General features: G+C 37.8%; 4 protein-coding genes across 4 annotated transcripts; 3 read left to right on the top strand and 1 right to left on the bottom strand.

Annotated features, from left to right (window-relative positions):
* Positions 1-1095: 1095 nt before the first annotated feature.
* LOC111497484 (protein CHUP1, chloroplastic-like) lies at positions 1096-4388 on the top strand. Its single transcript, XM_023148290.1, has 7 exons — positions 1096-1836; positions 1953-2903; positions 2986-3117; positions 3296-3477; positions 3565-3676; positions 3851-3994; positions 4073-4388. The coding sequence occupies exons 1-7, from the start codon at positions 1096-1098 to the stop codon at positions 4151-4153; spliced, it is 2343 nt and encodes a 780-aa protein (XP_023004058.1). The 3' UTR covers positions 4154-4388.
* Positions 4324-5909, bottom strand: LOC111497492. The gene is made up of 2 exons (XM_023148301.1): positions 5604-5909; positions 4324-4466 (listed from the first exon to the last, which is right to left on the bottom strand). Exons 1-2 carry the CDS (start codon positions 5869-5871, stop codon positions 4348-4350), a joined length of 387 nt encoding a protein of 128 aa, XP_023004069.1. The 5' UTR covers positions 5872-5909; the 3' UTR covers positions 4324-4347.
* Positions 5910-6390: 481 nt separating this feature from the next.
* LOC111497493 (protein LIGHT-DEPENDENT SHORT HYPOCOTYLS 4-like) lies at positions 6391-7332 on the top strand. The gene is made up of 3 exons (XM_023148302.1): positions 6391-6402; positions 6438-6636; positions 6729-7332. The coding sequence occupies exons 2-3, from the start codon at positions 6554-6556 to the stop codon at positions 7207-7209; spliced, it is 564 nt and encodes a 187-aa protein (XP_023004070.1). The 5' UTR covers positions 6391-6402; positions 6438-6553; the 3' UTR covers positions 7210-7332.
* Positions 7333-13833: 6501 nt separating this feature from the next.
* On the top strand, positions 13834-16720 carry LOC111497487 (probable WRKY transcription factor 14). Its single transcript, XM_023148293.1, has 4 exons — positions 13834-14431; positions 14519-14810; positions 15322-15462; positions 15852-16720. Exons 1-4 carry the CDS (start codon positions 14143-14145, stop codon positions 16489-16491), a joined length of 1362 nt encoding a protein of 453 aa, XP_023004061.1. The 5' UTR covers positions 13834-14142; the 3' UTR covers positions 16492-16720.
* Positions 16721-17547: the final 827 nt, after the last annotated feature.

Below are 17547 nucleotides of genomic sequence, written 5' to 3' on the forward strand. Positions count from 1 at the left end.
TTAATGAAAGATTCCTAATTACTATTTAAGTCGAGGACAATTATAAGTATTTAATTAGGTATACTAAGTGCCGTTAATTAATAAAAAAAAATTAATTATGAACGAGTCTTAAACGTCAAACTAAAGCTTAATTAAGGTTAGTAATTGTTGAGTACGTATTCTACGCATATCATTTACATCTAATTATTGATCATGGATTATTGAAAAAGGATGAAAGAAAAGCTGTAAAAGGAAAAAAGAAAGGAAAAAAAAAATTGAAAATTGGGGAATTTTGTTGAAATTAATATTTGAAGGTGGTGGCTTTTGGTGTGGGGTGGTAGATGGAGTCAAAGCTAAGGTGCTTAGAAGGGACACCATATTATATTACATCTTCAATAAGACAAATAATTAGGTCAGTATCCCCAACTAACCACCTTCGTTAGTTTTTAAATATATACGCTTTCATGAAAATAAAAAATGCGTTGTACAAAAAAGATATTAAAAATAAACTGATTCAATTTGGGATAGTTTGACCCACAATCTGTAATGGGCCAAATGGTTTCAATTTGTGTTGGGCCCTCAGCTACATATTGATAGCCCAAAAAGTAGCAAAGATGAGAACTAGGTCATGGGTTAGTTGGATTGAGGTCAACCTTGTAAGGCAACAATGGGTAGTCAACTACAAAACGGATGTGGAGTATTTAATAAAGAAGGTGCAAACCCAGAGAAGTAATATGACCGTTGCATTCTGCCCTCCCTGGTCTCGATATTACCCAACGGATGCTCAAACACAACACACAATTCAAATTTCAAAATTTCAAAACTAAAGGCATAAAGAGAAAGCTGCCATCTTTCTCCCCCAATCTTACTCCTTTCTCCCTCCTCCCCTATGTTTCTCGGATTTGGAGCTCCCAACTAGTCTATCCCACACGAACCTTTCTTCTCCGCCATAATAATAATAATCTCTGTCCCTTTGGCTCCACCTCCACTGTTCGAAGCATTTCATGTTTGTATTTCCGACAATGGAACTGGAGAAATTGTCATGAAGTTTCACTTGGCTGTTTCTCCAACGGAACCATTCTTGTCTCCGTCTTTGTTTCTTAAGGTTCATTCAGAATGAAGGAGGATAACGCATCAGAAAACAGAGGCAAACCATCTAGGTTTGCTGATCAAAATCAGTATACCAAAGGAGCCAGTGGAAATGGTTCCAAATTGAGAGCTGCTTCTTCCTGGGGTTCGCACATTGTGAAAGGTTTCTCCACAGACAAGAAAACTAAGGCGCAGACCAATCTTCAATCCAAGAAAGCGCCACTCACCAACTCGAATTTGGTAAATCAGAAGGAGAAGTCTGTTCCTTCTCATACTCGCATCAAGCGTTCGCTTATTGGGGATTTAACCTGTTCGCCAAATCCCGCTCAAGTTCATCCACAGTCGTATCAGACCCACCGCAGGCAATCTTCTCGAGATTTGTTCGTAGAGCTCGATCAACTCAGAAGTTTGCTTAACGAATCCAAGCAGAGGGAATTCGAACTTCAGAACGAACTTGCAGAACTCCAGCGGAATACTAGAAATTTTGAACTCGAGAGGGAGCTTGAAGAAAAGAAAGCTGAACTAGAGGGTCTTACTCAGAAATTTAGTCTTTTGGAAGAAGATAGAAGAGCCCTGTCCGAGCAACTAGTAGCTGCATCATCAATCACCGAGAAGCCAGAAGAGCCGCAGACTGCACCTCTAAACGTGGAAGTGGAAGTTGTTGAGTTGAGACGCTTGAATAAGGAACTTCAGCTCCAGAAGAGGAATCTTGCTTGCAGGCTTTCTTCTGTGGAATCTGAGCTCGCTTGTCTAGCAAAGAATTCTGAGGTAGGTAACATTGTGATGTTTGTGTTGGATGGACAGTTTTTTCTTTTAATGTTTACGGAACATGTAAAACATGTACCTGATGTTTTTTTTTTTTTTGTGCTTGTTATTACTACTAGAGCGAAGCTGTTGCGAAGATTAAAGCAGAGGCATCTTTGCTGAGACACACAAATGAAGATTTGTGCAAGCAAGTTGAAGGTCTGCAGATGAGCAGATTAAATGAGGTTGAGGAACTTGCATACCTTAGGTGGGTCAATTCCTGTTTGAGGAGTGAGCTTCGCAACTCGTGCCCCTCAGCAAATTCTGATAGCCCATCCAGCCCTCAGGCAATGGAGAGGAGTAGTGAACCTGTTGGATCACTATCCAGCCAGAAGGAGCACATGGATTACAATAATGCAAAGAGAATAAACGCAATTAAGAAGTTGAAGAAATGGCCCATTACTGATGAGGACTTGTCTAACTTGGACTGCTCGGATAATAATAGTCTTTTAGGCAAAAATTGGGTTGATACAGAGGAAGAAACAAGCCCCAGAAGAAGACACTCCATTAGTGGAGCCAAATGCTGGCCTGAAGAATTGGAGCCAAACAAGAGGAGGCAATCTGATGGCTTCCTGTGTGCAAAAGAGTTGGAAAAAGAAGCAGATCCTCTTTCCTCTCAGAAATATGATTTGGGCGTTATTCAAAGGCCTCATATTTTGGAAAATAACCATGAAACTAACAGGAATTTTGCCTCTTTAGATGTGGAGAAACGAGCCCTGCGCATACCGAATCCGCCTCCAAGGCCTTCCTGCTCCATTTCTAGTGAACCTAAAGAAGAAAACACAGGTCGAGTCCCACCACCTCTGCCGCCGCCTCCTCCACCCCCTCCTCTTCTTCCAAAGTTCGCTGCGAGGAGCTCCACGGGAATGGTACAACGAGCTCCACAAGTGGTTGAATTCTACCATTCACTTATGAAGAGAGATTCTAGAAAAGATTCTTCCAATGGAGCCATATGCAATGTTCCAGATGTTTCAAATGTCCGGAGCAGCATGATTGGGGAAATTGAGAATCGCTCATCCCATTTGCTTGCTGTAAGTTCTCGATCATATCATCTTCCTTTCTGATCGTAGTTCTCTTACTAGAAGACATAAATGATGTTTCATACTTTTACAGATAAAGGCAGATATTGAGACCCAGGGAGAGTTTGTAAATTCGCTGATAAGAGAGGTCAACAATGCAGTTTATCTGAAGATTGAAGATGTAGTGGCATTTGTGAAGTGGCTTGATGATGAACTTTGCTTTCTGGTATTCCTTCATTTCTCTTAAATTTAGTGCATCTGATTCAGACATAATAGGAAGAATTTGAACTTAAAAGGAGAACCAAGTAAAAGAATGCATGCTGTAGGTTGATATTTCTATGAACATCCTATAAATCATTTTGTTTAAGAGTAGAGTATTTTGCTGACGATTAATATCCTCAAAGGTGGATGAAAGGGCAGTTCTGAAGCACTTTGATTGGCCAGAGAGAAAGGCCGACACATTGCGAGAAGCAGCGTTTGGGTACAGAGATCTAAAGAAATTGGAGTGTGAAATCTCCGCCTACAAAGATGATCCCCGATTGCCTTGTGAAATTGCTCTCAAGAAAATGGTTACTTTATCAGAGAAGTAAGGACCTAAAGCTTCCTTTCCATATCCTGACTTGGTTTGTTTTCCTTGAGTCAATTAGGCTAAACAATGTCTTTATGCAATCAGGATGGAGCGTAGTAGCTACAACCTTCTCCGGATGAGAGAATCATTGATGCGAAATTGCAAAGAGTTCCAAATTCCCATAGATTGGATGCTCGACAATGGGATCATAAGCAAGGTAAAACTTCATAACATGTCATATGCCTTAGGAAGAAGAGCACTTTTGAGCTCAATGTTGTAGATTAAGAGTTGGGTTCAAGAACACGCTGCCTTATTTTTGCTGGATAATTTCTAAATAACAACCGTAGTCTAAGTGTATCTGAACGAACCTCAATTGAACTGTATGTTGTAGATAAAGTTGGGTTCGGTGAAGTTGGCTAAGATGTACATGAAGAGAGTAGCAATGGAGCTTCAGTCAAAGAGTTCATCAGAGAAAGATCCCGCAATGGATTACATGCTTCTTCAAGGAGTGAGATATGCGTTTAGAATTCATCAGGTAAGCATTCGTTCTCACTGCATTTTTCTTCAGGAAAACGGACATATGGTTTTGCTGATTTGCCTTTCCCGGGTGCAGTTTGCAGGAGGCTTCGATGCAGAAACAATGCATGCATTTGAGGATCTGCGAAACTTGGCAAACCTTCTGAATAAGAAGTGAAAGTTACAGGACAGGGCATTGAGTGACATCGGTTAATTTTGGTTTACTAACTCGGTAAGCAGCTAGCCACCATGCTCATGCTGGCAAAATACATTAATCAAGCCAAGAGGTCATGAGTGGTGTTCATTTTTCCTCTTATGGGACATTTTTGGATTTGGAACTTAGAGCTGCTGGTAAGCTAGGGAGCTTTGGTCTTACCCAATCAGATAGATCTTCAATGAATTATATTTTTGTCCTCTGCCATCCTTCCTACTCTCTTCATGAACCCAAGTTCTTCCTCCAAAGCATATCCTGCGGAAAGACAGGCGGCGGACTGCCAGAGGGAGGATGATAGCTTTAAAATATATTTATGTAAATTGTGTTTCTTAGTTAATGATTTTTGGGCATGTGGACGTGTGTTCAATAAGAAAACAGGTTTCTATTGTGTCTTAAAGAAACGTTTCATAGGCTGTGATTGTATTTCTTGTAAATATTGAGAGAATTTGAAATCACAAAGCACAGGTGCATGGCTTTCAAATCACATCACCTTCAATTATTCTAAAAACAAAATCAGTCCCTCCTACAGAACAAATTATAAAAAAAACTCTGAAATATCTCTCTGCACTTATTTTTGTATAAATCCAAAAACAGGTCCAGAAATCACATCTCTCAGACAACCATTATGTGTTTTTGTTAAAAAGACGAACACTCTAAACAAAAAGGTCAAAAAACAAATCAACTTAAAAAGAGGAAAAGAAAAGAAGCGAATTGAGGGATCCAATAAATGGTGAGAAGGAGGTGGATTTGGATGATTGATGAAATCTAAAGCAGTGGTGGAAAGGGAAATACGAAAGGACCGGAAGATTTGACATACAGAAAAGACCTAACATTGCCTGTATTTACCCCATCTTGGGCGCCAAACTACAAAAGAGGCAGACAAACAACACTCTGCCAACCCCATAAACAATTTTTTTTTTTTTTTTTTAAAAGTAAGCCTCCGCTCCATCACCCTATTCTGTCTTTTTTCTTCTACCTTTAAGCTTCATTTTCCATCTCTCCTCATTTTTGCCATCTCCTGGCTCTTGCTAACCCACCCCCACCTCTTACAGCCAACATTTATTATTGAAAACTTCATTTATCGGTAAATTCTGATGTTGTTGCAGAAGAAAAGACCATTGTCTAGTACTATATAGTACCACTGTGTGTCAAGATGTTCAAGTATCTGGGCCACATTCATAGCTTGTGTTCTAACTATGGCACTTTTCTCAAGAACTACGATTACTGCTTCTTCCTCACGTTACAGAACACACCATGTATTACTATATATATAGAAAATGTAAGAATATAACTGGAATTGACATCATTTGATAGAAAAATTAGGGTGTGGGGGAAATTGTATTGGTTGGGTAATTAATTGATTTGGAAATACGCAATGAACAGTAAAGTGAGTAAGAAATTGAAGTGATGTGACCTGTAGTTGGGGATTTACGCGAAATTTTGGAGCCATTCCCGTCCCATCGAACTGCCACGGAAAGCTTAGTAGTCACATCCACCACGATCCCACGGCAGATGAAAACTTTCCATCCCACCGGCGAAAAATGGTGTTTTTTACGCCTTATTCTGCCCCAAATTTCCCAATCTCCCCTTCCAAATTTCCATCTCCAACTCGTCTGCTTCTGCTTATCTTTTTCGGGAATTCCTCTTAGAATATCTCTCCTCTTTCCAGGCTCCAGCGGCATGATACATCTTCCAAAAAATAAAAGCCTAATTTTATTATTTATCAACAAATTTACACTTCGTCACCTATTTCAATCATTCGTCCCAAAAAAAATGTTTTAATTATTTTCTAAAACATTGAGATGGAATAACCAGTGAAAATGTAATAGGATGTTTATTTTATTCATTTATTTGAAATTGGGAGGATTGGATGGAAATTAAAAAAAAAAAAAAAAAAAAAAAAAAAAAAAAAAAAAAAAAAAAAAAAAAAGGAAAATTAAGATAAGGCATTAGAAAGTGAGAGGTGTGAATGCACAAAAGTAAAAGTAAAAGTAAGAAAAAGAGATGTGATTTGAGAGAGATTAGAATAGAATCTGAGTGAGTGGTTTGGGAGAAAATAAATTAAGAAAAATAATAAAGTTTCTGGAATACTCAAGTTAGTAATGAGGTTTGGAAATGATATATTCAAATTGTCATCACTTGCTTGGTTTTGTTCCATAGGCCCTCTCTGTCGCTCACCATCTCTCTCTCCCTCTCTTCCCCTTTATATATTCTTCCACTCCCACTCTCCCTTCTTCCCACCTCATTGTTCCTCCCTTCCTTCTCTCTGCCCACACCCGCTTCCTCTCCCCCTACCTCCCCTCCTACCCTCTTTCTCCATTTTCACTTCGTATTATCTATACACTTCTATATCAATACCCGATCATGTTGGCTTTGGAAGCTTCCTCCGACAACCACCTCCCGTATCCTCTCTTGGTTCCATCTCCACACCCACCTGCACCCAGCAGGTGCTTGCTTCTCATTGCTTTTCTGCAAATTATACACCAATTTATTTTTTTATTACTAATTCAAGTTGGACTTTTAAATGTAACCAACGCAGGTACGAGTCACAGAAGCGGCGAGACTGGAACACCTTCGGGCAGTACCTAAAGAACCACCGCCCTCCACTCACACTCTCGCGCTGCAGCGGAGCTCATATTCTGGAGTTCCTCCGCTACCTGGACCAGTTCGGAAAGACCAAGGTCCACACCTCTTGCTGCCCGTTCTTCGGCCACCCACACCCACCTGTGCCCTGCCCCTGCCCACTTCGACAGGCCTGGGGCAGCCTCGACGCACTCATCGGCCGCCTCCGCGCTGCCTTTGAGGAGAATGGTGGCCACCCGGAGACCAACCCCTTTGGCAGCCGAGCCGTCAGGCTCTACTTAAGGGAAGTTAGAGACTCGCAGGCTAAAGCCAGAGGAATCGCTTACGAGAAGAAGAAGCGTAAGAAATCCGCCTTGGCTCCTCTGAAGAAGCACCAACGACATGCCCATGCCCAAGAGGATCAACCCATGCTCTTCTTGGATCACTCGGCTTCGTGAACACAATTCCATCCAACCTATTAATCCCATCAAATTAATTAATCGTACGTGCTTTTGATGTAATTAAATTAGCGATTTAATTGTGCTTAGCTAGCTATGTAGAATCCCATTATCTTGTTTTTATTTCCTATTTATTATGTGGAAACCCCCAAAAATATAGTTTTTATTCCTGCTTAATTACCCCATTGCCTATCTCGTCTTTTTTTAAAAACAAAAAAATCGCAAACTATGATTATATATATTAACTACAAATAAAAATTAGATTTTAAAAAGAAAAATAGACATCAATTGTCTTATCCCTTTATAATGCATTAAAATAAGTGCTCGTTCATCACATTCTTACACTTCTCAACTTCTACATCATTATTTTATGTATTTATTATTTTAAGAAAGCGTTTATTTTTAGATGCTATTTTCATATTTATTTTTCGTGTGTGTATGTATATATATATATAAACTCTACTTTTTGTCTTGTATTTTTTTAAAGTTGTAATATTATTTTTAAAATAAAAGTTTGTTAAAATGAAATGATTTTGTTGCGGCCAAGACACTTGCGTAGATTAAATATTTACTTTTTACTCAACAATTTTTGTGTTATAAGGATAACTAAAGACGTTATATGGTATATACATTCTAACAATTTTATAATTTAATAAGTGTTTATGAAAATTAAAATATATTTTAAAATTAAACGCTGAGTTTATAAATAGTTATTTTTTAGAAAAAGTCAAAACATTTGGAGAGCCGTTTGCAATCGACGTGGCCGGTCGAGTCAGTTGGTCGAAAATGGAATGCGGTTTCAGAGGAGGGGAAAGGAAAATTTGGGTCAATCAACCAGACACGTGGGCGGTGGAGATTGGAAGACCCAATCATCGACTGCCTTCACCGGAGTCGACGTGGCCGTCGCCGGCCTCGACCCTAAGTAAGTGAGACGTGTCAATACCTTTCTATTGTGTCGTCTACGCTAATCAACTCCAATGCCGGTGGCGGTAGCCGAAAGTAGACTTCAGCAGACACCAGCTTCGATTTCAACGACACTGTGAGTGGCGCCAAGTTACAATTTTCATTAACCCCAAATTGGAACCATTTTAGCTGGTAATCGTGCGGACCATGGAACAATTGCAGCTGAATTGCGCCACTCGATTTGTTATTACCACTTACAGCAACGAATAGAGATATAAAGACAATGCGTCTTTTCCATCCCACTCTAATCCTTTCTCTCCATTTGTGTTCCTTAACTAGATAGGTTGCTTAAAATAAGTTCTTTTGTAATGTATTTTTCACTTTATAGGAACTGCTGATCAAATATCATTTATGAATTTGTTTAAGGAATAGGAATTTCCTCTGCTTTTTAGAGACATCAAGCCTCATAATTTCCTCTGCTTCATCTGGAAATGGAGAGCTGAGTTCTTAGTGTCTTTGCAGGCCAGCCTAAAAGACACCTTCTAACAACTGGATGGATGATATAGCATGCATTTACGACTCCTTGCTGCTGCAGCCCATGCAGCTGCTACCAATTGTTTAAGTATAAATAATTCGTTTTCATATGTTATAACTATATACCGAGTTTAGAAGGGATACATGAATGAATCACTTGTGATTTCTTAAAGTAATGCTTCAATCTTTACTTGCAGCTGAGATGAGGAAAAAGCCTAACAAGACCAAGAGACCGTCTGTTACAACTCTACTTGGTACATTCATTTTCTGAATATGCAAATTGTTGGGTTATTTCCATAACATATTCCTACGTTCTGGCTCTCTGTTTGACCCTCTCACCTCTTTCCTGGCCACACCAAATTCTCCACCGCACCCTATTCAAACAAGTTTTCCTAACCATTTGCCAACTCATCTGGAAGTCTCGGAACGCCCCGACCCGTCACCTCGTTCGACAGAATCACCGAAACTGTCAAAGTCAACAGTCTCATTATATTACTTGTTAATCACACATTCGAAGAACTGGAATCGAGTAGAACATAAAAAATTGTTTTAGAGTTTATTTCATTTTCTATGGCAAAGAATTGATATTCAAATGGTTCCATCTTTTGATATGTGATAGATAAGATAAAGATAAGGGTGTGAGATCTAACATATCCCTAAAAGGAAGGAAAAAGCTTGACATTTCATCCCATGTCAAAGCAAAGTAAGATAATGGCTACTTGGCAGTTAAGGGTATGCTTAAAAATCTTCTAAAAACAATATTAAAAGAAAAAGGTGTGAGATTGTTAAGCAAAACAAGATTTGGTAACATTTTATACAGCTACCAATCACAGTGAAGAGATGGATGTGATATGGTCAAAGTTAAAAAGACGGGGAAAGCTTTTACCTTTTTACTTTATCCCGTAGAAATGGGCGACTTTTATCTATGAAAACGGTTATATTTTTAATTTTATAATTTCATGCGGTTGTAGTGTTTTATCATCCACTTTCTTTTTTAGATTCAATGATGGTTTAACGCCCACTAATTGCAATAGATACAAATATCTCAATTATCTGGGGGCACCTAAACCACTAATTTTGGCTATTATATATAAACCTATACGATGGAAATGATATCCTTCCCTGACTATGCATTGGTGTATCCATCCACTCACAAGTGTTTGAGAGTATAACAGTCATCCCTTTTGGAAGAACAAATAAAAGAAGAGTATTTGATGAAGAAAATGAAAAGGAAAGGAATTAGAGGTTTGTCAACATCACGAAACACCACTTTGCATCAATCCCTATATCGTATCATGCAAAAAGCAAAGAATTGTATAAAGGGAGTGATGCCCAACAAAAGAGAAGCACAATTGAAACATCATATATATCTATGTTTTTTGCATATAATATTCATGCATATAATGCCATGAAAAGCGAAAGGGCAGACAAAACCAAGCCCAAGCATGTAAAAGGAAAAAAGTTAAAGCCAAAATTGAAGGAAGAGGTCATGTTGAGGAAAATGCTTCATGGGTTGCCCTGGTCTAGTGCCACTTCCCTGCACTCTATTCATCTATCCTGCTCTTTGTGTACCCCACCCCACTCTACCGAGCCCTTCTTCCACAAAACAAAACATGTTTTGGCTGTAAAGAGACAACTTTGAGGTTTTGTTCATACCATCATATATGCCCATCTTCATCCGCTATTCCATTCAATTATATTAACTATTCTTTTGGGGTTGACTAAACATGGTAAAGAGTGTATGTTGAAATGGGGCCATGTGGGTGATTTGCACATCAAGTTGAGAGTTGTGCCTAGAAACACAAGTTGGGTCATGCTATAGTAGCTAGCAAGGCCACAGAGTCCAAATTAATTTGATATATAATATGAATGGAATTGCTAAAGAAAGGTTCTTGGCCAAACACCCTTTGATTTGGTTGCCTAATCTTAGCTTCATCTCGAGTTGATGAACTTGATTAGAAAGAGCTGTTTTTGGACCTCAAAAAGTGGTTAGGCCCCCTTTATGTATAAAACCAACATTATGATTACCCTCCATTTTGGCTCTAGGCACACATGTCCCTAATTCCATTTATTATAGGTCTTCTAAAGACATCGTTGAAGCCTATGGGGTACAAGAAACATTTCAAGGAAGTTGTGCCACTGAACGACGGATCGCTTCTGCTTGTTGTAGATTGTTCTTCCTTACGATGAGCATAACCCTTTTGACCACTCTTTTAAACTCAACAAAGATGATATATTTCGACCTTTTACGCTCATCATCTCACTATCTCACACGTACTAATCTTGAAATGAGCACAAAAAAGGGATCTAACTACATGCTTACGTTAAAAAAAGAACACCATCTCTTGCAATCTACGAAATATGATTTCAGACATGAATTACGCAAATCTCAACCCTCCTTTGTATAATTTCTAAGCCATTGTATTGATTTTTACTTGATCAAACTTCGTAACCAAAACCCAGAAATCTAAATGCCTATATCATCATCAAAGTTGGGAAAAATCCCTGCAACGCAGCTACACGGAGCAGTACATCGATCATTGATTTTGTTGTCTGATTGATTTCATTACAAACATAAATCTGATATTTTCACTCCATTCAATTTGGTCGGATTTGGACATGCCGTATGTTCTTGCATGCTTCATTGCTTCAACCAACCTATCATATCTTTTAAATCATTAGAAAAATTATACGATCCCATATCGTGGTACAATCATATGTCAAATTTATATGTGATGGTTATTAAGGACGTATGAATTTCAAATTTTCATAGGGCAACCAAATTATACCCGTTGTATTAAATAATTCTTCCATTGAAAGAGACGGGATCTTCATTTCAAACAAAATCATGAAAGCTTATATCCAAATGGACTATCATACAATGTGAAGAAATGTGGAAGGTTGTTGTCTCTAACCGTAATAACCGAAATAAAAAATAAAGTCACCCATGTTTATACTCGAGGTGAATAATATCGCGAGAATTTATATTTAAAATAGACAATATCATACCAATATAAAGGTATGTGGAGGGTCGTTGTCCCTAACCGACCACAAACTTATCAATTAGTTATTATATTTTACGTGTAGACTAGTAACCCATATACAGACAAAATTCTTGGTCATTATTTAAATTATTAATGCAAATGGGCTGTGTTTGGATTAGGTTAATTACTCTTAATTGATTTTTGAGATCTGTACTAAAATTAACAATGACCATACAAAAAAAGAATTAAAATATAGGATCTCAAGATTTGATTTTTTAAAATGAAAAATTAGAAACCAAAAGTTCTTGTTGTAGGAGGCAATTATTTCTTTAATTTATCCACCTATCACAAAATTCCATCTTCCCACGTAGGAAAATAATATTCCATAATATGTACTTGATCTTCAAGATATTTAATAATTTATAAATATGGCGATGTGTATTTTAAAAGTAGTGGCCACGTGTCACAACACCCGCAATGCCATGTGGAAATTAAATAATTATAAACAAGTTGATGAGGTTGCAGGCATCTTATTTTATATAATTTATTTTAGAACAATAAATTTATTCCAATCGTGATGCCAATAATTTGCGGTGAAAGTTGGCAATTTAAAGGCCATCTATTACGAAGGAATTCTTGAAATAATAATGAATGAGAGAACTCTATGGTTATGATTATTATATTCATGTAAAGGAGCTTGCCTCACATGGCAATATCATAAGGTTTTAAATGAGGAAGACACGTAATAATAATAAAAAAAAAAATAAATAAATAGAACCCTTCATAAAATCCTTACTTCTAGTTTGTTCGTTAACAACATTTCAAAGTAGGGAGATTCAATTCTCGGTTGAAGAGGACTCGAAAATCAACATGAAAGGCAACTCGAAAATCAAAATAAGACATGCCACGTTCACGTTTACAAGGGACGTAATATCATAGGTATAAAGAAGATTCAAATTTTGAATCTCTTGATATCACAACACTGTTGTTGTGACATGAAGGAGAATATTAAGAAACTAGAATGAAGATTAAGATAAATGATACTTGTTGATATCGTTAATGGCACGAACACTAGACATGGTACATAATTAATATCAAATTTTTATGGGAATTTTATTATAGAAGAAGAAGAGAGAGCGATCGAAGGATGTTCCAAAAACAAAACCCTCTCATGATATCAGAGATTCTCAAAATGTCTCATCAAAGAATACAGGTTGGTTGGTTGTGGTGTGTGATTCCGTAAATGATGATTGGCACTTTGAAAATTCCATCTCCCAAACCCCAAAGCCAACCAATTCCTTTCTCTTTCTCTCCACTTTTAGAGAGAGAGAGAGAGAGAGAGAGAGAAATTTGTGTCTTTTAATGCAAAAAATCTCTTGTAATGTTCAATCAAATGTGATCTTAAAAAGATTATTATTATATACTTCTGAATCATATCATAGCTATCCATTTGCTTTTATTTCTTTATTAATCTTTTTTCTTTGTCCTTAATCCACCCGACATTATTGCTTATAAAACCCTAAACCTTAAACTAACTACATCGGTTTAAAAAGAAAGATGGCAAGTGGGGAATTACAGTGAAACAGTTCTAGTGCAAAGGATGCAGTAGTTTGTTCAAATTTTCAAAATCTACGTCTCTATGGGACACACATGTCAACCCATTTTGATTTGGGTGCATCCACAAGAACTATTTTCCTCCCATTTGCTCGAGCACATGAACGATCGAGTTGGTGGTAGAACGACTCTTGTAAAATAATGGTACGTTTTGGTTCTTTATTTTTCAACAACGCTGTCGAAATCGCATTCTTATAAGATCTATTCCTTGATCGAAAAAATAGGTATCAAACATCCACCATTCAAACGGGTATAAAAGGGTAAAACACAAAAAGGACATAAAACGAACCGTTTCGGGAGAATTGCCCTTCTCAACACAGCTCACTTAGTTATAAAAAAGCAACTTGAATTAAGGGTTTGCGTGTAAGATGAGAGAGAGAGATTAAAAAAGTTAATGATTCTTAATTAAAGATTATTGAGGTTTGACCCAGTGATTATATGAGTCCACACGCAGCTGAATTCCCTTTTGTAATTAAATAAGTCCATCTTGGTGATTAAAGTAAATCCATGAAAAGATATAATTAAATATGTTTTGTTCTGCCACCTTTATTTCTTAAGTTTAAATTGTTTCCTCCACTCTCCTCTATGTAGAATAGAAGAGCTATAATTTGTGTTAAAAGTCAGCGACTTTCTCTCTCTCTCTATCTCTCTCTGGCTCTCTCTCCAAAAGCTTTCAAGTCTCAATTTTTGTTTGTTTTAGAGCCATAAAAATGGCCTTTAAAGCCTGTTTTCTTCTGTGTGCCTTTTATGCTTCCCTAATAACCAAAATCAGCAGCAGCTCTTCTTAGCTTACTGCCTATACAAGAGAGGAAGAACAAAATCAAACCCCAGAGAGAAAAACTGAGGGTTTGGGTGTTGGGTGTTGATGATTTTGTTGTAGAGTGGGATTGAGAGAAGTATGTGTAGCTTGTTTGAGATGGAGAATTTGCAAGGTGACTTGACTGATATTGTGAGAGGATCAAGAACCAATTTTGGTTGCAAAACAGAAGACCCCTTTTCATCCGACTGGATATTTTCATCCGAAATGCCCATGAATTTCTCTTCTTCTTCTTCCTCTTCTTCGTCTTCTTCTTCACAATTACAAGACCAAGCTGCTGCAAGAGACCATCAACAATACAGTTTTGGGGATCCATTTTGCGCTGCTGCGCCCATGAGAGATCCTCTTTTTCAAGAGCTGGATATTTGTGGTAATAATTGCAATTCTTCTTCTTCTTCTTCTTCTTCTTCTTCTTCAGCTAATAATAATAATAATAATAATAATAATAATATTCCAGGTTTTTTGAATGGTGGTGGCAATTTAGAGGACAAAAGTGGATGCGGTGGAAGTGTTTTTGTTGGTGAAGATGAGGTTATGAAAAGGCCTTCCAATATCTTCTCTCGCATGCTTCAGATCTCTCCACCGCCACCAACAATTCCAAACAAATTCCCAATTTCAGCATCTCCTTGTGAATCCCCTTTGTTAATTCCCAATTGCAATTCCCCATTGGTTCCTCCTATTAATTCTGAGCTTCACCCCTCCGCCCTTCAGATCTCTTCTCCTACAAACCCACCTGGAATCAAGCGAAGGTAATTTACTCTAAACCATTTCAGCTATTAAAACTACTCTACATTTTGATGAGAATGGAAGCTAAGAAAAATAGGGTTTAGCTTTAATTTATCCCAAAAAAAAAGGGTTTAATTTATTAGATTGGTTGCAGAGTGTGGAGGGTTGAGAATAAGTTGTGTGTACATATATATAATGTTTTGATGGGAAATTTAGAAGGGTAGTTGTAATGAAGGGTGAGAATGCTACTACAGCCTTGGCTTTCATTGTATAGTTGCTTTCAGAGGCCAACTTTTTTTTTTTTTTTTTTTTTAATTTTTATTTTTATTTTGGATGCTCCCAAAACCCACCTGCGAACTGTTGTTTGTGTGAATTTGGTCCTCTTTTCTGTATATGCAGTCCCTTTCAGTTGCTTCTCCCCCCCCTCCCCCTCCCCCTCCCCTTACACAAATCGCAATCCCCCAAACAAAAAGAAAAATGATGACGATGATGAGGTTTTGAGGCGTTGTTTGTTGTGTCTTTAATTTTGTTTAGGAAGAGCCAAGCAAGGAAGGTGGTTTGTGTTCCTGCTCCAGTGGCTGCCACTAGCCGACCTAATGGGGAAGTTATTCCTTCTGATCTGTGGGCTTGGAGGAAATATGGTCAGAAACCAATCAAAGGTTCTCCATATCCTAGGTATCTCCTTTTTTTTCTTTTTTTTCTTTTTTTAAATTTATGTTTCATATTATGTCTCACTTCTCTTCATCAATTCCATCTCTAAACTTAGCAATACCAAGTTACTTTTCAGTTTTAACCTTCTTTTCCCCATATTTGCCCTCTTAATTTATGTTGAATGTTAGTTACCTTTGTTTTCTTGGGAATCACATTCATTTACTTTCTTCAACTTTTCCTCAATTAATATGTGGTTGGCTCTGTTCCGAGGATCCGAAAGGAGTCGTGCTAATGCTTAAGATTAGTCGTATTCATTTCGTTCGACTTTTAACAAATTAGTACAACTCAATTAGTTGATAGTGATTAAGTTGATTGATAGTATAATAGTGTTCTCATAATTTTGAACGATTCAGGGGGTATTATAGATGCAGCAGCTCAAAGGGTTGTTCAGCCAGAAAACAAGTGGAAAGAAGTAGAACAGATCCCAACATGTTGGTGATTACATACACATCTGAGCACAACCATCCATGGCCAACTCAAAGAAATGCTCTAGCAGGCTCTTCAAGGTCCCAACAATCAAAAAACAACACGCCCAATTCCTCAAGACTTTCCTCCGCATCTCTCCCTCAAAAGCCAACAACAGCTCAAGAGGGACCACAAAAGAACAACCAACATCCAAACAACAATGACAATAATGGAGCAAGATCCTCAGCAACCTCCAATCATGTCAAGCAAGAGCCTCCTGAGGAGATTGAGAAACCCTTTGGAACAGAAGCTGAAGGAGATCAACTGAGTGAAGGGTTTCCATATAGGGTGGCAATGGCAATGGCTATCCATGACAATCAAAGTGATGATTTTTTTGCAGATTTGGAGGAATTACAGACCGACCCTTCACATCTCTTGTTCACTCAACCCCAAAAATTACACCAAACCCAAGGATCAGGCGGCTTGGACGACGTCGTTGCATTCAATAATCTCTTCGATTGGGCAGCTGAAGACAACAACCATTCATTTCAGGAACCGCCAACTGGTAGCAAGAGAGGTTTTTATTAAACAAACCAACCCACAAGGAAGATCATTAAATCAACTCCCTCTCCGCCATATATTCAACATTTTATTTTCTTTTTTCCTCCTCCAGTAAATTATATGGGTGCACAAAATCTTCAAAAAAAAAAATCAAAACTTTATACCAGTACACACGTGATTTAATCATCATCGTTGGATATTGGGTCTGAAGAATAAACTTTTAAACTACGACCGATGGATCCACCAAAACCCTTTTCGAATTTTTTTGTCTTGTTTGTTTTTACCCTAATATTCAACAGAGTGATATGCTTAAATTACCTGTACAGGGTATAAAGCAAGGAGATTTGTTTTGTTTGTTAATTAAGCTTAGAGGGGGGAAAAAACGAGTCCCCACAGGGAGTTTTTGGAATATTGGTGTGAGATGGGACAGAAAGGTTGAGGAACAGAAGGTCTGAACAGTGAGAACAAGTACATGAATCGGGGACATGATTGGAAAGCTCAGTGAGGGAATTGGTATAATGATGGGACTGCCCCTTAACATCTTTCTTTTAAAGTGGGATAAATTATTCAATCCCCCGTATCATCATGTGGCCCAACCCTTGTTTTCCATGCTTAAATTTTAACCCCCCCCCTTCTTTTTTCTTTTACTAAAGATTGAATTTTCTTATCAGTCTTATCACATGGATGTGGAAAAGAGTGTTAAAGAAAGGAAGCATGCTTTGAGTTATTTCTTCTTTTTTTCCCCTTCTTCAGTTCATTTTTGTATTTGTATGAGTTGTTCGTATATACAAATATATTATAATTTGGCGCAGTTTATAAGCTTAATACAAATACCTTTGCAATCTTCTAAGTTTGGGGTGTGCGTCATCTTGCATGCGGAACAAAACCACATAATTTTGAGCAAGATCAGCTCTGCACGTCGACCTAACTTGCTCATATTTGACATCCTATGCTATATGCTTATAGAAATATGGAGAATACGTTTGTTCTAGAAGCAAAATCATTGTGGTTGTAGTATGAATCTTCTTCTACTCAAATGTGGTATTTATGTACTCCATAGAATCCATGAAACACATAGAGACA

The sequence above is a fragment of the Cucurbita maxima genome, unplaced genomic scaffold, assembly GCF_002738345.1.
Source record: "Cucurbita maxima cultivar Rimu unplaced genomic scaffold, Cmax_1.0 Cma_Scf00023, whole genome shotgun sequence".
Classification (NCBI taxonomy): domain Eukaryota; kingdom Viridiplantae; phylum Streptophyta; class Magnoliopsida; order Cucurbitales; family Cucurbitaceae; genus Cucurbita; species Cucurbita maxima.